The 22,458-nt window shown below is 36.7% G+C and overlaps 1 protein-coding gene across 8 annotated transcripts in view; it reads right to left on the bottom strand.

The window, feature by feature from the left end:
* Positions 1–22,458, bottom strand: part of LOC132107755 (roundabout homolog 1-like) — a 281,293-nt gene that overhangs the window by 25,550 nt on the left and 233,285 nt on the right. For 6 of the 8 annotated variants that reach the window (XM_059513931.1, XM_059513930.1, XM_059513937.1 and 3 more), the window contains 11 exons: positions 19,017–19,137; positions 17,269–17,407; positions 17,047–17,174; positions 11,798–11,922; positions 11,253–11,424; positions 7,303–7,508; positions 4,431–4,524; positions 3,700–3,868; positions 3,258–3,424; positions 2,970–3,091; positions 1,803–2,037 (listed from right to left, as the gene is read on the bottom strand). In XM_059513931.1, the coding sequence (XP_059369914.1) occupies positions 1,803–2,037; positions 2,970–3,091; positions 3,258–3,424; positions 3,700–3,868; positions 4,431–4,524; positions 7,303–7,508; positions 11,253–11,424; positions 11,798–11,922; positions 17,047–17,174; positions 17,269–17,407; positions 19,017–19,137 (1,678 nt within the window). The remainder of the gene's footprint in view (positions 1–1,802; positions 2,038–2,969; positions 3,092–3,257; positions 3,425–3,699; positions 3,869–4,430; positions 4,525–7,302; positions 7,509–11,252; positions 11,425–11,797; positions 11,923–17,046; positions 17,175–17,268; positions 17,408–19,016; positions 19,138–22,458) is intronic. The other 2 variants (XM_059513934.1, XM_059513935.1) reach the window with 1 other exon arrangement.

Genomic DNA, 22,458 nt, shown 5'->3' with positions numbered 1-22,458 from the left:
GCGATAAGAGACACGAGCGGGATGTTACACACACCTTACAATATACACATGTTCTGCATGTGCATATACACCTTAAATTATGCAAATATGAAGATTTCACATGTGCCTGTGTGCACATATAAACATTATGTAGACATGTATAGGAGTTATGTGTCTGTGTGTGTTCTCTGAAACAGATGTAAGCACTCATTTTAATAGTACACACTCAGCGGTATTAGTGCACTTAAATAATGAGCAGCGACTGCCAAGCATCATGATTGGACCGTCCCAGTGCCAGATGCTAGCAGAATGAATACTTGAGCTCAGGGTGAACAGAATGTTGTCACTGGACTTCATTTCACATAACTATTATACACTTGATACATGAATGAATGTTAACACAAAGCCCTGGAGTGAAAATTTTGCTATATCTTTGCTGTCTCTGACGTTTTGCATTTCAACTGCATAAAAAAGCAGGCGCACACAAACACACACAGGCAAATTTGGAGCAGACCAAATGGCTGGCGTTCACCAGAGCCACAGACGCCACACCCTCAGAACAATTAGCACAGCAGTTGTTTGAGCCTTCGCTTTTTGGCTTCTCTTTAGCTGCTTGGCTTTCGTGAAGTATTTTAAACGGCCCGCTTTGCCCCCCTCATGGGCCGCAGACCACACGTTAACAGAAATGAGAACTACTTAATGCAGGCGAGTGTCTTTCTGCACAGGTATGCAGAAAACCTGAATGAAGCCTGTGACTGAGATCGAGCCAAACCCAAAAAATAAACTCAGGGTCTTTCTATTTCCTGTGTGAGCGGGTACACCCAGGCACAGATGCAAAACGGTTGATTTTGCCCAGGAATGTGAGTGAAAAAATATTTATAATAATTTATATTCAATTTATGTAATAAATTATTATATATATATATATATATATATATATATTTTTTTTAATAAAATAAAAAAGTATTATAAATTGTTTCACAAAACTAAACCATATATGAACATAGAGAGAGAAAAAAAAAAACTGACTAAAACCTGGTCTGAAACGAACCCAAAAAAATTTTCATTATCCCAGGAGCATGAGTAAAAAAACTATTTTATTTTACTATTTTTTACCATATGTGAACCTTAAACTGAAAATTATGAATTATGAAAAATAAATGAAAAAACTGACTGAGACCTCGTCCAAAACCTAATCCATAAATTTAAATTACCCCAGGACTGTAAATGTGATGTTCCATAATATATATATTTTTAATTTATGAAACACTACTTATTTATATAACCAACACACATATATACAGAGCTGGGTAGATAACAAAAAAAATTTAATGCGTTACTGATTCCAAAAATTTGACTTAACGTAACGTAATCCATAACATGACACGTTTTAAGTAATATAATCAGACAACTTCTGAATTACTTTTTACTTAATCATGTTGATTTAAATATGATAATCTTGAACCATATTGATATAAAAATGCAAAGAGAAAGAAAATATATTATATTTGTTGTTATTAACATAATGAAGTGCATTAAACCTTACATTACATAAAGATTTCCTAAACTGTGCTTCGTCAAGGAACTGCAGGGGGTTCATAAATGTAAAGAAAAGCTAATAACGTTATACATTCAATCAGTTACTACCCAGCTCTGTATGTGTATATATATATATATATATATATATATATATATATATATATATATATATATATATATGCACATTGCATTGTATAGTGACTACTGTGAAGTGAATGAGACAGAAATCGTGGGACATTATGCTTTAAAGAGCACACAGTCAAATGTCTGGAAGCTCTCCTCACCTTCCTCCAGGGTCCTGGCCACTTTGATGTCGCTGTCGGTGCCTTGGAACTCGTTGAAGAAAGGTCGGACTTTGAACTCATAGGTCACGCCTTTCTTAAGCTGCGTGACGACTGCGCTGTTCTCCCCCAGGGTTCGAACCTCAAACATGGCCCATTCCAGCCGCTGCTGAGCGCCCTCTGGGGACGGCCGGTACATCACCTTATAGCCCTGAATGTACTGAGACTGCTGCTCGACCTACAGGCAAGAACAGGGCAAAACCAAATCACTTAGATGCTGTAAACGCTTGCTAATGATTAGCATTAGCATTGTCCAGGACTAGGAATTTCTATGACATTTGTTGCTAGTTAGCTACACCAGGTTTTTTTTTTTTTTTTTTTGTGGCTTTGTGGGTGTGCGTTGAAATACTTATCCTATGCAAAAATCTGAATTGAGCTTCTGTTGACTTCTAATGTGCAAAGATTTTCATATCGGAGGATATGAAATGACTGCGATCAGTCCATGTGGCCGAGGAGGGAGGAGAACTGTACACGCTTGTAAAGATTTTAATCAATTATTGATCCGCCCCAATAAAAGCAGATGTCGTTTCAGCTGTTTCTGATTAAATACGTATAAAGTGCGAACGACCCAAAATGTTAAAAATGAACATGCTGGGAATACTTCTGTTCTTCTGTGCATGCGTTTGCGGAGTGAAAATCTGAACAGAATTAACCTTGACTTCAGATGTTTAGAACACACTGTTTAATTAAACCTAAATTAATTTGTTCAATACCAGATAAAACTTCAAATTCGTCAAATCTGTGTCATTCCAAATCAAATTCCACAAATTAAGATATTTTGATGAAATCAGAAATCAGAAGAATTGTTGAATAATTTAGTTTTCTTTGCGCACAAAACGTATTCTTGTAGAATATTAAGGTTGAACCACTGATGCCACATGGACTATTTTAATAATGTCCTAACTGTGTTTCTGGGCCTTGAACGTGTCAGTTGCATTGCTGTCTATACAGGCTCATAAAGCTCTCAGATTTAATAAAAAATATCTTCATTTGTGTTCTGAAGATGAATGATGGGCTTGCGTGTTTGGAACGACATAAGAGTAATTAATTACAGAAAATTTAAATTTTTGAGTGAACTATTCCTTTAAAAGAAACTGTGGTATCACTCACAGTCCACTGGACTCTGACAGAAGATGACGAGAGAATTGTGGGATTGTGGAGGTGAATGACAACATCTCCCAGCTCCCTCTGGATCTGCCCATGGTCCACTCCTTGACTGGTTGGTGGGACGTCTACTCACATAAACAAACCACATAGAAAATATGAAGCACTAGCATATATGAACAGCAAATACCCCAGAACAATACACAAAATAGTGATACATTTCAGAACTCTCATGGGTGCAATATTTAAAACAGGTGAAAGGACGCTTGTCAGGGAGGTCAAAGGTGAACTGACCTTGTGTCTTGACAGCGTCGCTGATGGGGCTCGGGTCGCTCAGGCCGTACGCATTAGCCGCTCTCACCAGGAAAAGGTAGACGCCGCTGGGCTTCAGACCCTTCAGAACGAAGCTCTCTGTCTTCACGTGATCCGCGAGCGTCTGCCAGCTGCTGCCCGCCGCATGGCTGCCGTCCACACCACACAAATCAAACGTCAGTTTACCCTGCGGCCCAAACTTTGTAGCGAAACATCGCAACTACATACATTACCGCATAACTCAGGGCTTTCAGGAAAGCACAGACGTGGGTATGATTATTTATGACATGCCGCAGCAAATGGACTGGGTATTTACAAAACCGCCATTTGCTTATAAGGATATCCACAAATGTTTATAAAGCAAACGCTCGTACAACCAAACGGACCAATGATAGAGAAGTATAGTCAAAACTGATGATGTCACCTGAAGGCCTCTATGACGTAAGAAGTGGGCGTGGCTCCAGCGTTCAGGTTGGGCTTCCAGGACAGAGACACAGCGGTGCGGCTGACGTCCGTGACCTCTGGTTTGAAGGGGGCGCTGGGGATGAGGTTGGGATCTGTGGGTCGGCCCGGCTGAACAGGAGCACCAAACTCTGAAACCATAAACACACGAGCATATCACCCTGTGCAATGCTTACAACCCAAAACTGTTTTGTTTTTGTTTTTTTTGTTTTTTTTTACTATTTTTGCCTTGCTTTCCGGTCTAAATAGCTTTACAATTAAATAAATATCTAAGGATTCTTAAAACAAGGTCAATTTACATGGGAAGCAAAATACTATATGCAGTATCAGACATTTTATGAAATATTAAATAGATATCAAGTCTTGTTTTTATAGAAACGTTTTTTTTTATGCTACAAAATTTGCCACTAGGGTAAATAGACTTGTTTTCCCTTTTGAACTGTGTTTATTTTCCTCACCCCACTAGCATGTAAATCTTGCTTTAAGGACATTCAGTTATTTGTGTTGGAAAAGAAGAGAAAAATACTGAGAAACAAAATGTTTTTTTTTCGTTCCCCCAGTGCAGCAGGGTGGGGGGACAATGAAAACCAATTACAGGCAGACGAAGGTTTAATTTCAAACTCAATTTTACACTTAATTTCCTGACATCTGGTTCTCAGCACTCTCACTCTATTGTCTGTTATCTTGTCTTACTCTCTGTTGTACCTTGCACCTCCAGGTAAGCCTTCCAAGACGCCTCTCCGCTGGGGGTGGACGCGGTGCACGTGTACATGCCAGTGTCTCCCAGCTGAAATCAAGAAAACAAATACCTCTATTAAAGCAAATATACACATATGCTATACATTAATAATGATTTTCCTGCATTCAGCTCCAAAATAACACTATAATGTCATTTCACACCAGATTACACAGTCTACATTGTACAATGTTTTGTCTGCTCGTATGTAATACGTTGATAAAGTTACATTGAACAGATATTCTTCCAATGTGTACTATTTAGAATGTATGAATTCATCTGCTTTCATAGATGATCAGATGTACACAAATATTATGTAAAGGTGGCATATGGAATGTCTGCACCACTAGCATTTGCAAACAAAACACAAAACAAAATTAAAAAAAGGATGTTATTTGATGATTAAAAACAAACAAGTAAATAAAATTCCTTAAAACCTGTAGTTAATCTGAGGACATAATTGGTAATCAAAATGATGATTAAAAAATAAATAAATAAAACAATAAAATAAAATAGTTTTAATTAATAGAATAATTTTCCCAAACCTGCAATCAATTGGAGAACTCATTAGGAAATCTAAATAAATTAATGAATGAAACAAAAATTGTAAAAGCGGGAAAAATAAAAGACTAACATTTACATGTATGTTCCTAGACAGTGGTTTCTTAGCACAGAATGACAATTATAGTGACTGTATGATGTAGTGTTGGTGTATGCTAATATCTTAAAGAAAAAAAAGATACATTTAAGAACACGTCAGTCAATTTATGGAGGAGGTATGAAAGTCACCAGAAATAGACAGTATATCTGGAGCTACTGGTGTGTGTGTGTGTGTTTTCGCTTAATGACATGTTCATTACTGTGGACCGCCTGAAGCGCAACAGATAGAGACGCATCTCCTGAATTCGCTTTATCTCTCCTCTATTCTTTAAAAGAAGCGAGGCGTCGTCAAGTGAGACATCTATGTTAATTAAAGTCGTATTCTGACAGCCCACACTGCTGGGACCTTTGACCCCTGTGCAGGGGGAACCCATGCACGCGCTCACGTGTGTGTGTGCGGTGACAGGAAACACTCCCCTCCCCCTCACGACTGAAGGGGGGTGACAGCAGGAGTGTGTGTTCACATATCAAAACCTGCAGGCTGACTGACAGCTCTCTGAACACTGGCCGTCTGTGTGTGAGATGATGATGATGTGCTGTAGTGAGGGATGAAAGGAAAGCCTGTCTGATGCTGTACGACACACACCACTCACACACCAACAGAAGCACAAACCTTCAAAGATGCATGCAGAAACAAGACATAAAGACTGATCATCAGCTAATTTAAATAAGTAAGGATGTATGATCAATATAGCAATACTGTATCAATACTTTGGACCGATATTATTATTATTATTATTTACTTATTATATGTATATATAAACACCTAAAAATAAACTTAAACTATTATTTAAAAAAAACATACTGCATAGAAAATATGGTATTTTAGTCTAGTTTTGAGATTAAAATTAAATTGCGGCTATAAATGTAATGAAATAATTTTCAGTATTTTTTCCAGATGATGTGATAATGATAACATATGAAACTGAGATATTTAGTCTTTTATTTAAAAAAAGAAAAAAACCAAAAGGCTAAAAAAGTTATTTATATATATATATATATATATATATATATATATATATATAAAATAAAATATAAATATTATTCTGTATATATTTTATGAACTTTTGTACGTAGGGCCTATAACATCTACCTGTCCAGGGACTGCGGGTGGAAATTAGCATTTTTTGCTATAACCTGGCACATGACATCTCTTCTTTTTAGACTAATGTTTTTTTTGTGCATTGTCCCTGATCAAAAAAAAAAAAAATATATATATATATATAATATATAATATATATATTATAATATATATATATAAATAAACCTCTAAAAATAAACTGAAACGGTCTAAAAATAAAAAAAAATACAAATCTGACAACATTTTTTAGTTTTATGCTTACATAAAAACTAAATAAATGGTAAAAAAAAATTGTGAAAAAAAATAAGGGACGTTTGAAAAAAATGACATTTTACTGTTTAAACAAAATTTAATTATGGCTATGAAAGTAATGAAATAATTTTCAGTACCCAGTCTCATTAATGAACTAATAAAGTTAATAAAAAATAAAAATTATAAACAAAGCATGCTAATTAAAAGCCACATTTTTATCATGGTAATTATTTTATTTTTTACTAATATGTATGTGGTAAATCTGTGGAAATGTTACCTAAACGTGCGAAAAGAATTCACAACACAACATTTTTATAAAGGGAGCTGTGATTATTTGATTCTGTCAGTGAATCCTGCAGTGCAGTCTCAGATATCTGGGAATAAAACAGCTAACGGCTCAAAAACAGATCTGCCAACAGCAGCTAACCGCATCCAATAAAGCACCCTGCCGCATTCAGAAACCTCCATGAATAAAATATTAATAAAGACGAGCGGCACAGCACAAAACTGCTCAAGATTCCCTGTAAATAGTTGTTCTGTGCGGTGTGTTTGGAATGGAAAATTCCATAAAAATCTGTAACTAAGGAAAAACGAACAAGGAAAACAGTACTTTACGAGAACAAGTTGGTTTGGTGCAGCAAACGAACACATGCTCAAACCTCCATACGTGAGCGTTTTAATGCATCATGAGGGTCAGAGAAGAGTTTCAAAGCTATAAATCCACCAAAGGAAAAGGTTCCCATGAACCCGAGTCATGTCCCCTGGTACTGTACAATTATCTGCATGATAAATATGTCAGGCTTTGATGTGGTTCTGAGCCCTCAGAGCCACCGTACCTTGGCGTAACGGATCTGCAGGGCTCCCGTGTCCAGCAGTTTGAGGCGAGAGTCGTGGGTGGACACCAGGACCCCGTCTTTCCTCCACAGGATGGTGGGAGTCGGCGTGCCGGTGGCTTGGCATCCCAGGACCACCGTCCCATCTACAGCCACGGTCTGGTTGGTGGGACCCTGGCGGACGACGGGTGGAGGTCTGTCTGAGATTACTGTGAGAGAGAATCCAGTCACTTTCATATAGGAGCATAATAACAGTAACTAAATAATTGTGTTCCTATTATTTATTTATATCATGTTGAGTGTTTATTGTATTTAGTTTGCACATTTTATTTTATGGTATATCAATACCTAGACCAAATGATTTTCTTTCATTCTTATCACTTTATTTACATTTAGTGCTAAAATAAATAAATAAATAAATAATTTTTTCAATTCATTAATTAAAAAGTAGAATAAAATAACAAAATAAAAACAACATATAATTAAATAAAAAGTAAAATAAAATAAAAATAAAACCACTCGAAGATCAGAGCTGAGCAGCTGCAAGTCTAGCTCTCTCTATTCTAATTCTATTTTGTCAATTTGTTTTCTTTTTTATTTATTATAAAAAAGACCCTCTGACACACTATTCCCTATTCTTTTTCTATTCCATATACTTTTTTCTTTCTCTTATCTCTTATTTTATATATATATATATATATTAGGGCTGTCAACTTTAGTCGTTTAGTCGACTAATCGGTCGATGACGTCTTGGTCGACTGACATTTATACTGGTCGACCTGTTGCATTTTTTTTTTTTTTTCACCAATGAAGAAATTTTCATTGATTTACTCCTTGATATTTATTCCCTTTATTACCAGTTATATATTACTGCATTCTAAATATAATTAGCCTATGTTTTATCCCAAACTTTAAATGCTTTAATTTAGACATAACAGCGCCAGAGTTTAGCGCACCACGTGAACACTCGGGAACCGTACCTGTGGCTGGCTGCACTGCTGCTTCGCGCTCAGTAAGGAATATAGCTAGGTTTGCTGTATTCATTCAGTTAGAACGCTACTTGTTTTGGCTTTTGTTGACAAAATGTCCAAGGAATTTAAATCTTTTGTCTGGCCGCATTTAAAAAAAAAACGACAAGACCGTTACTCCAATCCTCCCTGGCTGTAGGTCTCGCATCTGATTTGTGATCTTCGCTTAGAATGGAGGCATACATGACAGTTAAAGCCCATTTTATCGATGCGGACTGTAAAATGAATAGCGTTGTGTTAGAAACAAAGCAGCGCACACGGGAGAAAATGTCACTCAATTCGCGGACGCTTACCACATTCCACCAGAGAAGCGGGTGTCAGTGGTAACGGACAACGCTGTCAACATGCTCTCGGTGGAATTACTGAAGGGATCCGGTCAGTGGCCAGACGTGTGCTCCTCACTCTGCAGTTAAAAAAAATCACTTAATTTTCAAAGAATTGTATAATTATTATAGTTTTATGTATTATTGATGTTTTTTCGTTGTTGTTTTATAAATACTCTATGACAATTGTTTAATAAATGTTCAATCAAAAAGCAAAACATCGCGTTTTTTCACGTCTTTTTTTTTTTTTTTTTTTTTTTAGTCGACTGATTGTTGTGCAGGACAGGACTTTGGTCGACTAAGCATTTCTTTGGTTGACTACAGCCCTAATATATATATATATATAAGAGATAATATAATACATATACATATATATAATAAGAGATAAGAGAAAGAAAAAAGTATATAGAATAGAAAAAGAATAGGGAATAGTGTCTGTATTGATTTGGACAAAAGCGTCTTGTAAATGACTAAATGTAAATGTAAGATCAGTGATTGCCTCGTTTTAGTCCTCATAATAATTAAAACATTTAAACATTATTTTATTCTTTTTTTTTCTTTACTTTTTTTTTTAAAGAAAAGAAAAGAAATAAAATGGATCACTTTAAGATGAATAGATTTGTTGTATCAATTACCATCTGCAATCCCTTAGCATCTGCAAAATAAATATATGTATAAAGTAAAATAAAATGAAAGCATGCAAAATAGTTATCGATATGAATCGAAATGATCTATAACGCCACTAAAATGCATTAAACTAAAAGTGAGAGACCACATGACAGCATAAGACAGAGGAAGAAAGTGAGACAGAATGAGAGACAGTCTTAAAGTTGTCCCAGACCTACTAATATCATTATAATAACTATAATGAAACTACAGTACTCCAAACCAGAATCCAAAATACATCCTTCCACATTTTCTAAGAGCCACAGAAGCGAGCGCGTGTACGGTCAGAGGTAAAGAGAATGAAGAACGCAAATAAAAATAAATGTAACCAAGGAAAAAGAGCCTGTGAGAGAGCAATGCCTGGCAGCAAACGAGCTGAGTACATGTTTTAAGAACGAGAGAGAAAAGGAAATAGAGATGCAATCCAATTTTTTCAACTGGAAGCAATTTTCTAATCAGTCACCAGCAATAGCAGAGTGAAGCCAATCTAGAGACGAGCAATTAATACCGGCAGCACTAAACCTCCCTAACACACTAAAACACACCCAAACACAATCGCCTCTCTCTCACAGCGGACCTGGCCAGTCTGACTGTAGCAAGAGCTGCCATGTTTACGTCCATCTGATTGTGTTTGACCCGCTAGAAGCATTACCGCCATTTATACGGCTGCAATTTGCATAACTGCCATTGCAGCGCTTTTTCAGAGCACTACAACACTTTTGTAAGGGCCATCAAAGGGATGAATTATGTATCACATGACACGTTGGCTCAGGCACGGTTGTGTCCATGCGTCGCCGCTGTTGTAATTACTGAATCATCATGGCGGTGACCTGTAATTATGCTCCGTGCCCGCAGTGAAAGTGAGGCCAGAGAGCAGATCGGTGCTAAAATAACTGTTATTATTCTTTCTTTACCTCACATTCGCTCTCTTTGTCATGCGTTGGTGTTTTTTTAAGGATGGCACTCACACGGGATAATGTTGGATGAGAGAAGACTGCCAAACTGTCACTATTTAGTTGACTATTTGAACACATGGAGTAATCAGTGTTGGAGTAATGTGTGTATTTTCTATAAAATATTGTTATTTGCATTGAATATGAATTTTAAACCTAAATTGTATGTCCAGCCACAAATTTTCAACAACGTTTTGCCTTTATACAGTGTGTGTCACATGCAAAAATGAACAGGATGAGCTGTAATCTCTATTTAGCCAACAAATGACTCTTATGAACCCACTCTTTTTAATGATTCAGTCAAAAGACTCTTTCGGTCAGCGAATCGTTCAGGGTTACTGACTACATCACTTACATTATTTATGATATTTACAAAAAAAAAAGAATATTACAATAGCAGCATCTGATTAATTAAAACTAATTGCATCCTCGCAGAAAAACGCCTCTGAGCTGTATTGTGCTGTCTTGTCAAAACATCTGACATGGCTACATGAAACTAACAACCAGAAATCTATTACAACAGAAAATTAAATTTTTATCTTTATAATGCCCATCTAGAACAGGTTCGTATGTGTTTTACAAATACATCCATAAGTAATATAATGAGTAAGTCTTTTATACTGCCAAACAGAGCAATTAATACAGTATAAGGCAATCAATTTAAAATATTTCATTATAAAATAAAATTAAATAAAATTTAAATAAAATAAAATAAAAATTAAATTAAATTAAATTAAACTAAACTAAACTAAACTAAACTAAACTAAACTAAACTAAACTTTTTAATTTAATTTAATTTAATTTAATTTAATTTAATTTAATTTAATTTAATTTAATTTAATTTAATTTAATTTAATTTAATTTAATTTAATTGAATTGAAACATTTTGGGAGTAACTTCCCCTAAACTGAGTAGCAAAAAGGTATGCACATGAGCACATGCGCTCACTAAGGCTTCATCTGTGTTGAGTGCGTCCATCTCACCGTCTGTAACCTCCAGCAGAGCTTTGGTGATCACACTGCCAGCGATGTTCAGAGCCTGACAGCTGTAGTAGCCTCCGTCCAAACGCTCCACCGCTGTGATGGTCAGATCGCCCGTCTGAGAGACAGAGAAGCGACTGGAGGGTGGAGGAGGCTGAGAGGAGAACAGAAGGTTCTGGAGAGGGGAACGAGAAAAAAAAAATAACAAAAATATAAAAACATAAAACACGAATTACTGCAAGAATATTCAGTGTGTGAGAAATACACATCTTGTCAGGACTTGCACGTTCACACTAACTACTGAATTTCCTGAGTGTGTGATGAGTGATACTGATCAAACCAAGATGACTTGAGGTGTGCTAGAGGTGTGGAGTGTCACAGGGCCCATTAGATGTGTGTAAATGTGCAGATGGCCTTAGAAATCTACGAGCCTCATAAATCTGACTGACTTTAATGGGGAAGAGTGCCATGCGTTGTATATATTACTGTAAAGTGCGCTCAGGAAATGCATCTTCATACCACAAGTGAAAAAACACAAACATTCTCACCTGACTGCCTTCTTTCTGCCAAAATATGGCAGGTTGAGGACTTCCTGTGGCTTCGCATTGAAAGGTCACAGTGCGGCCCATGCCGACCACTTGATTCCTGGGTCGCACCACGAACACAGGAGGAACTGCAGGAATATATTCATTTTGACTCTTAGTATGTAAACAACAAACATTAACATTTACATGAATGCACTTACAGTGGAAGTCTATGGAGCTTGATGGTTTAACAGCAGATGTGCAGCGTTTATTTTCTAATGTATTTGCATTTCATTAAATCATCTTTCTAACACCTGGCACCAAGTATCTGCTTTCCATTTAAATATATTTAAAAATGTAATTTATTTCTGTGATCAAAGCTGAATTTTCAGCATCATTACTCCAGTCTTCAGAGTCACAGGATCCTTCAGAAATCATTCTAATATTTGGTGTTCAAGAAACCTTTCTTATTATTAACAATATTTTTGTGGATGAACTGATTTTTCTTTTTTTTTTCAGAATTCATTGACAAACAGAAATTCAAAAGAACAGCATTTATTTGAAACCGAAATCCTTTGAAGCATCATCAATGTCTTTTTTATTATTAATTGTTTAATTATGTTTTTTTATTATTAATTTAATGCATCCTTGATAAATAAAAGTATTAATTTCTTTTTTTTTTACAGTAGTGAATATATAAATATTTTAGTATTTAAATATAGTACATACATATTAAAATTTTTAAACATCCAGCGTAAGTGCATTACACTACACAATTTTGTCAGAATTATTTTCTATGTACGTCTATGTCAACATTTCTATCTTAACATTTCTTTACACAATGCTGTAAAAATGACTTGATGAGCATATTGTTCTTTCCTGTTGAATTATTATTTATTAAAACAGAGAGTCGGGCCAATAATCTTGAGTTTACATCACATTCAGCCGTGACATTCTTGTTATTTTTATAGATCTTTGGAATCATTAAAGGGATCATATGATACGATTTCAATTTTCTCTTTCTCTTTGGAGTGTTACAAGCTCTTGGTGCAAGAAGATCTGTAAAGTTGCAAAGACTAAAGTCTCAAAGCCAAAGAGATATTCTTTATCAAAGTTAAGACTCTGCCACACGTGTGTGTGTGTGTGAGTGTGTGTGTGTGTGTGTGTGTGAGACAGAGATAGAGAGAGAGAGAGAGAGAAAGAGACAGGGTCACACAGTGGAGTCAGCTGTCTTAACCGTCCGTGGCTTGTGTACCGCAAACACATATGAGCTTCATCACTGTGTCTGTCACAACACTCTGTTCTCCTTTCGGGGCTTGAACTGATGGTAAAACCGTAAAACTAAGGACATTATTAACTGTCTTTACATTTATTTTGAAAGACGAAGCACGTGATTATGGAAAGGGGCGTTACATTTCCAACGAAGGCTTGTGGTGTTCGGCCAATCACAATGCAGTGGGTCAGTTGGCCAATCAGAACAGACAGCGCTTGTCAGAAGGAGGGACTTTGCAGAAAACAACGCGTTTGAGGGAGGCGGGGCATAGAGGACCTACAATAATGTACTGTATTTGAAAAATAATGTGTTTTTTTAACAATAAAGCATGCCAGCATATTCTATTACACCAAATACACAAAATAATAATCTTTAAAAAAGCACCATATGACCCCTTTAATATTTTTGGTCCTAGAAGAGAAAGACTGAATTTTACAAGTGCATTTCAGCCTCTACAAGCAAGTCTCTCATTTTGATTTCAGGGAGTCTTTGACATCAGCCGAATTTCTTGTTTGTATAATAAATACACTGGAGACTGACAGAGCTCAACCCTTGAGCATCACATTAACGGCAGGCCATAACAGAAGAGTCATACTGCTGTTTAATGGAGGGATGTGCAGGTATGCCGAAACATAAAAACAGATGTAGATGCAATATAAAAATGGCATGACTGCCACGTCTGCTTCATTTGCATGTGCAAGGGCACAAAGCAATCAAATTTACTTGGAGATGGGGGATAGATTTGGCCCATCTGTCCCGTGCTGACACTCTTTAATGGCACCGGCGTCATGTGGGATGCAGGTTTTTCATGCATCTTAATAACAAACTCTGTCTCGTGATTTCCGACGTCAACTCGACTTCAGTGTCCATAACAGCACGGAGCCATTTCAGCATGTAATAAGGATGAAAATGTTCATAATATGTGACACAAAGTATGACCCCCTACGACGGCGAGCGCCACATCCACCGCAGCACTAAACCAATCTTAAACCTGTCAAATCACACACTGCTGTAATGCATCCGGAGGAACAAAGGAAGAATTTTCAGCTAAGTGAGAATAAAATGAGGCAATTTTGACATTACCTTGTAGGCTCCGAGCGAGCATTAGTTTTACCCAGGCCTGCTGTGCTGTCACTGTTGCCGGTGACAACCCAGACAAGCGTGCTGATTGGTGGGAGGATGGAAGGTGGATGGATGGTGGTTCTGACAACTTCCTGTTGCTGTCAATGCAGCATAAATGGTGACGGGTGATATTTGCAACTTACCAGACACAACTGAAAGAGGAAAGAAAAAAACAGAAGCACGATAAAACACAGATGTGATAGATGTGCAAATAAACCGCACACGACATGAAGCAAAAATGACAGGATATGCTTACAGAATAAAATCAGCGCAGTGATGTATTAATGAGAATAAAACACAAAAAACACACAAAACATAAGGTGTGGCGAGCACACACACGTTGTAAATATATCATGAGCTGAAATATATGGCAGAAACCACACAAAGAAACAATTCTATCAGTCATGAGGTATGAATGGAGGTTTTATTCTTCTGGTCTGGGCAAAGATTTTATTAGGTGAACAATGTACCCTGGGGTCTGGCCCTTTAAAAGCTACAGTGTGTCATTTTTACCAAAAATGGCATGAGTTTAGGGGCGTGCCTATCTGTTTGTCTGAATATTGGCAGACAATTATTTGAATATTTTTAAATAGTTTTATTATGTTATTTGTTTCCACTGCACTCTTAAAAATTGTCTTTTTTTGCCACTGATGGTTCCATGAAGAACCTTTAAATTCCATGGAAGCTTTCCATTGCACAAAAGGTTCTTTATAGTGGAATAAGGTTCTTTAGATTACTAAAATGTTCTTAACACTAAGAAAAGAAACTGTTATTTTAAGAACTGCTGATTAAAAGTGATCCAAAGGTGGCTATTCTGTGTCACCTTTATTTTAAGAATGTGATGCATGGACATTAAACACTACAAATTCTTAACATTTCAGCAGCAATTTTGCATAATTTGTGAAAAAATCCTCACTCTCCAGTACACAGTTTTAAACAGTTGAAAACAACATGAAATGGCATTCACAAAACATCTTTAAAGTGGCATATTTCCAAATTAATCCTACTATTTAGTTAGAATAAAGTAGGCTTATGCAAAGAAACCACTGATGAATCGTGCACAATAAACCAAGAACATTTGTTAAGCAAGCTCAGTTAATAGGTCAAATTTAACTTTAAATGCAATAACTCGGGCTATTTGGAGTCGATCCTATGAGATGGACACAAATGAAGGGTGAGTGGTATATTTGAGAACAGCTGGGTAAAGAGAACTCGACTTGGACGGGCCGGTTGCTCTTTTGGCAGTGGTAGTGGCTCCCACTCTACTTGGTTTCCATGGCCCATTAACGCAGCTACTCCTGGGACTCGCATGGCATTCTAGCACTTTCCTCAAATACATCAGTACTAATGACTAAATCGCCAGCTGAGAGAGGCCTCATTTGTATCCAACATTATCTTTCCATGGCTTTTTAACAGAGAACCGACTCTTGTTCTGAATGACTTATCTCAGAGATTGTGTGTGTTTGTGTGCATTTGAGTGTGTCTCAAACCCTAGTGAGCTGCACGCCTAGACAGCTTTTAAAATCTTGAACTGAATGAATCATTTGAGGAATCGTTTGACTCTTCAAATGCATCTACGATACCTAAAAGTAGGAAGATCACAAGGTTTTGAAACACAGCCCATGTAATTCTCTCAAAACTCTAGTCAAACGAAAGACATGCTCTAATAGAATTCATCATTTTGAATGTTTGAGGAATCTCATTTCTTGGCATCTGAAAAGCAATGCTGTGCCAAAGACAAGTTTAGTAATAAGCCCCTTCACTGGACAGACTGATTATTGAAGCAGACGTGTTTGGAAGTCTGCTTCCAATGTTGCTGGCCCGCTAAACACACACGTAAAATAATAATTCAGCAATTTCTGTACGCAGTAAAAGCAATAAGCGAACAGGGAATGAGAGAGGAGGAGAAGGAAACTGCTCAGGGGTGGCACGACACAATGTGCACATTGTTGTCTAAAGAGTTGAGCCTTCAAGAGAGTGAAATTCACTCAAGGGGACTTCAAGTGAAAATGGGTGTTTCTACAACTAAACCACTTTTTTTATTAACAAATTATTATTTTTTAAATCAATTATGACTAAATTATAAATAATTGCAAATATAAAATAAAAAACTATTATTATAACTAAATATTTCAGATTTTTCTTTTTGATAAATAAATAAACAATTTTTATCATTATTTTAAAAACGATGCTATTACAAACAAACCAAAGTAAAAAAAACAATTCAATATTCATATATTTATTGTAAATAAAAAAATCTATTATTCCAGTAATTATATCTCAGTTGTAGTATAATTTCCACAACAACAATTTTATTTTATTTTTTTATTATAATATTCGGTTACTAAGAAAACGAAAGTGAAGAGCAAGCTTGAGATAAAATATGAATTGCGATTAGTGACAAAAGTTAAACATCAACTGAATCATTTCCAATCAAGTTTCCAAAAACCTAAGAAAGATGAAGATATCGCCCAATTTTCGCATTAAAATGTCATTTCCACCACAGGGTGTGGAACACAATAAATCATTTGAGATGTGGTGGAAATGATGCTTCAGAAAAATGACAGAAATAATCCTGTTTCACTCAGAGGAAACAAAAAAGAAAAGAAAAATTTTTTTCAACAGCTAGGAAAAAAAATGGTAAGGAATATTCAAAATGATGCAGCATCCAGTCGGACAAAGCTACCTGACAAGCTGTCAAAACAGAAGACGTTTGTCTAAAAACTAACAGCTTTGAATAAGCTTGTGAAAGCACACACACAATCTCCCGCCCACCGAGGGCATTCGTTACTTCAGATGTTTGATAATTGGCTGTAGGATCAAAGCAGTTTGTCAAGCAGCGTGAGATGACTGACAGCGTGTGTTTGTGTGTTCTTACCGTGGACGGTGAGGGTGGCGCTGGCCTCTGTCTTCCCCATCATGTTCTCCGCCTGACAGGTGTATGTACCGGCGTCTCCTGAGGTCAGTCTCTTCAGTTTGAGCGTGTGGTCCTCCCAGATCTCGTGCCTGAGATGATGATGATACACAAGCAAGATGATTTTCCCACTCCCATTTTATTGTTCTTAATATAAACTATAAGCAGAAGTTTTCTCACTCATACCTTCCCTTGGGCAGATCTCCGTCGTCTTTCCTCCAGCGGATGGTGGGCACGGGGTCTCCTTGAGCTTCACATCTGAACTCCACACTCTGGTCCACCAGGACAGACTGACTGCTCGGCTTTCGCAAGAAACTGGGCCGCTCTGCACACAAACACACAACTTATTATGTACCACACATTTCCCCGCTTCCCTATGAGATATTCCCTTCTCTGATCTGATTGGCTACTTATGAACTAACAGTGAACTATATCTACCCGTCTATTTTTACTCGTTCTCATCTTTCTTCTTCATAACAGAGAGTTCGTCAAACAAACAACTCGTCTATGGTTTCTGCTTCAGCTTGAACTCTGACTTGTTGTTTTAGCCTAAACGTTCATGCAGCTAATCTTAAAGAAAGCTTCCTCTCTGATTTGTTTATTAAGATTATATAACTTTGATGTTAGGATATGATAGAATCTGTCCAGATTAAGATAATCTAACTGACTGATATGAGGATACAGAGTTACAGCTCCTTAAAGGCACATTTGCTACAGCATCACAGCAGTTCATTCATGTTTATCGATCCCTTGTAATGTAACCATTGATTTTTTTTTAGTTCATGTCGTGTTTATTACACTTTCCATTTATATTACTTTGCATAGAATGTGGGCTAGCTACTACTGCTATCAGTGTTGTTAACTAAAACTATTAAAAATAATTGTTGATTATTTAAATAATGTTCAATAATAATAATAAAAAAAGATTAAATCTTACAATTTCAAATGAATACATAAATAATCAAATGTCAAATGTTGCCTTGGCAACTTATTGAAATAAATATGTTTAAGTTCAAAATTACAAATATAAATATATACAAATATAAATATATATATATATATATATATATATATATATATATATGTAATTCACAGGTTGCTATTTCCGAAATGTATTAACATATCAACAATGGTTCAACCAATGGCTTGAGTTGGGGGCGGGACTATCTGAATGACCAACGGCAATCTGGTCGAAAACAGTCTTTATTTTTTCAGCATTCTGTTTTGTAATTCTACTGGCACTTTAAATGAAAACTGCTGATATTTTTGAAAGTGTTTTTGGAGGAATAACATGTAACTCTCTTTCTTACACTTTGTCTAAACTGAGAATGACAGTAAACTTGACTTGACATCATATGGCTGGTGACTTTCTCCTGCGATGTGTAAATATGCCAGCAGACATTGAATAATGAGGTTGACAGTGATGGAGAAGAGGACGGCTGTGTTGGAGGCATTAAGGAGAGAAGGTCAAAGGTCACAGCTCTGATGTTGGGTAGTGTAAACTGATATGTTAAGGTGTTGGATGACAGATGAATGTATATTTTTGTGTGCATGTGTGAATAAAGGAGTGTGTGCAGTGAGCTGGTATTTGTTTCACGGCAAACTGAGGATAATGGGTCCATGTCTCCTAAACAGGGTCAATGACATGCTGGAGTCTTCCTACAGCTAAGCACACAAACTCTAAACATCTGGACTCTCTCCTGTTCTGCCCATGAACAAACACTTCATACAATGTGTGTGTGTGTGTTTAAGTAAATCCATCTGCATGTTTCCACAATCGAATGCACCAGAGGTTTGTGTGGGAACCTGATTATATAAACATATGTGCATCATGAAGAAGGCAGATCATCTGCGGGAGTATCTGAGAATCAGACATGTCATATATTGAAATGCACAAATTTAAGGATAATTGGATTAATATATCCAAAACGCACCGAGAACGGTCAGTTCTGCGATCTCGCTCTCTCGTTCCCCCATCATGTTGGTTCCCACACACACGTACTTCCCAGCATCTGTTTTTCTGGTGTTGGTGATCATCAGTTTTCCTCCTCGTATCTGTCAGAAAGAAAATATGAGAAGTCATAAATATGTGGATTAAATTTCAAAGGTCAAAACCTTTACACTATATATATATATATATATATATCAGTACAGACCAAAAGTTTGGACACACCTTCTCATTCAAAGAGTATATATATATATATATATATAGTGTAAAGGTTATATAATGTGTGTGTAAATTTTTGTAGTGGCTATTCAGCTGAGCTTATAATTTCCTAGGCATCTAATTTCAGGCCAAAGAGGCCCTTTTTTCTTCTTCTCAGGCAACTGTAAGGGCAGCTGGGGGTCCTTAGTCACCTGAGCACATCAAAATCACACACACACACACACACACACAACACATCTGACCCCTGCATCAGGGGATCACACGGTGAGAGTCAATGAGGGGGAGCAGAATATGGCAGCTCTCCTGCGGCCCCCTACCTGCCTGCACTTACACAGGTCAACATGTGGGTTCACTTTATGGCAGATCATGTCATGTTTCATTGATTAGCATACACTGCGGTCAGTGGTGAGTCCAGCGGCTGGATCTGACTGTGGTTAATTTGTGGAATGTGTAAACAGAGTCTCGGAGATAAAGACCACAGGCATTCACTGTATAATCCCATAATTTACAAATTAGATGCAGATATTACACTTATGAGGTCATGTGCACAAATGCCACAAATAGTATTCAAGTCTGCACTAAAATGGGATATTACATCCTGAAATTCACAATAAATGGTCAAAAGAGATAAAATTGTTGAAAGAATGACAAAAACAAAGAAACAACAGATGGATTTGACAGAAACTCACATAGAAATTAACAAAGAAACTAATAAAGAAAGTAGGGCTGCACAATAAATTGCATGCAATATTTAATGCGCATCTTGTCAGTAGAGCCGGTTCTGTAATCAGCGGTAAATCTCTACACGTGCGTGATTTCACATGGAGCAGCATTGCTGTTCACTGACACGCTATGCCAAACCACGGTCATATTTTGCATGTTTTGCGGAGCTTGTCAGTGAACAACGGCTCTGTGTAGTTAATGCTGCTCCATGTGAAATCACGGATGTGTAGAGTATGCGATTTATCATGCAGCCCTAAAAGAAAGTAATGAAGAAAAATGGAGGGATAGACAGAAATGAATAAAGAAATTACTGATAGAAACTAACAAGGAAACTAAAGAAGAAATGGATGCATGGATGGATGGAAAATAAAAAAGAAACTACAGAAGAAACGATGGATGAATGGATGGAGAAAAAAATGATGAACAGACAGAAATTAAATAAACAATAGATGGATGGATGGATAGGATGACGGGTAGAAATTAACAAAAACTAAAGAAAAAATAATGAATGGAAGGACACTAACAAAAACTACAGTAGAAATTAGTAATGGATGGATGGAGGGATGCTAACAAAAACTACAGAAGAAACTAGGAATAGATGGATGGATGGAATTGTGCTAACAAAGAATCTACAGAAAAGATTAAAACTAATGCATTAACTAATGAAGAAACAATGGATGGATAGAGAATGATGGAAGAAATGATTGGAAGGATCCATAGATGGATGGATAAAGAGATACTAAGAAATTATGGATTGATGGAAACTAATGAAGCAAACTGGATAAATAGAGAGAAATTAAATAAACCATAGATGGATGGATGGATGAAAAGACAGAAACTCACAAAGAAAGTAAAGAATAAATGGATGGATGGAAACTAACAAAAAACTACAAAAGAAACAATGGATGGATAAATTGATGAATAGAAACTAATGAAGAAAAAAAGGATAAACAGACAGATATTAAATAAACGATGGATGGATGAATAGATTGAAACTACAAAACTAAAACAGAAATAATGGATGGATGGAAATAGATGGATGATGCTGACAGAAACTACAGATGCAACGATGGATGGATAGAAACTAAGAAGAAATTTAAAAAAAGATAGATGATAGATAGACACTAAAGAACGGAAAAAGAAGTATCAATACACTATCAATGAACATTAAAGTGTACAGTGTCTCTCAGAGGTGTAAAATGAGAGTTTGATCTGATTTCTTTTACAGTCATTTACATTTAAAAGACAACAAACATCTAAACGAATTCTTTCCCCTGGTCTCATGAGACGTCTCTGAGCACTTCCAAACCAGACACATTCTGAAGCATTCTTCAGTTCTGTCCCCTCTCCTAAATATTAATGGTGGAAAAAAGTCTTTAAACAAAGGAGAGGTTGGAGGGGAAGGAAGGAGGGCGAGTTTATTTAAGGCACCCCGTGGTGTTGTAGAGGGTTTGAAGTGTCATTATGTTACTGTTTGTTTGAGCGAGAGCTTAACGGCTGTAACGGCACAAGACTTGCAGAGCAGACAAGGTCGGGTCAGACGCAGGAGTAAGTGTGTGTGTGCATTTGGAAGAATATACAGTGAAAAAAAGACTGAAACCAAAGGAAAAGTGAGAATGTGCCTCAGAAAAAAACTTGAGCTCCATTTCAAAAGACAGTGAGCTGCCTGATGAAATGCATTGTGCTTTTTCTGTTAAAAATACATGGTAGTATATGGCATGAAACCTAAAAACTGCTGTCTAGATAGGCAGCTTGCAAGGTTTCGTAATGCAACTACCCAAGCATCCCAAGCTAACACAGACACATATTTGGAGTTCCATCACGGCAGGATCGTTTCACTCTCGTCCAGAGTCAATGAACCCTCCCTCGCTCCCTGTGTCCTCGGGTAACAGCAGGTCGGCTGCTGAGGATGCGATCAATCTGAGCATTGGGGGATTGCTTTATTCGCATGCCTTTTGTCTTGTGTGGTTTGGCAGCACTGCTCAAGCAGAAGTACTCATACAGGGCTCTCAGTGTGGAGTCATTCAGCAGGCCAGATAATCACACACAAACTCCGAACAAAACACTGTGAACAATACGGAGTGTCAGCTTCAATGTGCCGCACTGCTCCAGTTAATTTTTGAGCAGACTGCAGCAATTACTGCTGAAAAGCAATTAATGGCCAAATTGGAGCGCTTTAATTTAGAGATAACAGTGGAACGCAAAACAAACGAATAATGCCGATGCTCATTATTGTACGCAGAGCTGTAGTTGAGCCAATGCTCCAACGGATATCAGTTTATTGCTGTGAAATGCATTTTGTCACTAAAAAAAAAAAAAAAAAAAAACACAAATGATTCTTGCAAGAACACAAATATTTACAAAATATTTACACTGTTTGTACATTTAAACACAACCCCATTCTCATAATGGCCACTCTTAGGTTTTAATTATTTGTAAAAAAAAAAAAAAAAAAGTAAAAAAAAAAAAAAAAAAAGTATATTATT

The sequence above is a fragment of the Carassius carassius genome, chromosome 28, assembly GCF_963082965.1.
Source record: "Carassius carassius chromosome 28, fCarCar2.1, whole genome shotgun sequence".
Taxonomy (NCBI): Eukaryota; Metazoa; Chordata; class Actinopteri; order Cypriniformes; family Cyprinidae; genus Carassius; species Carassius carassius.
The sequence above is the reverse complement of the archived record's forward strand: the minus strand, read 5'-3'. Positions and strand labels throughout refer to the sequence as shown.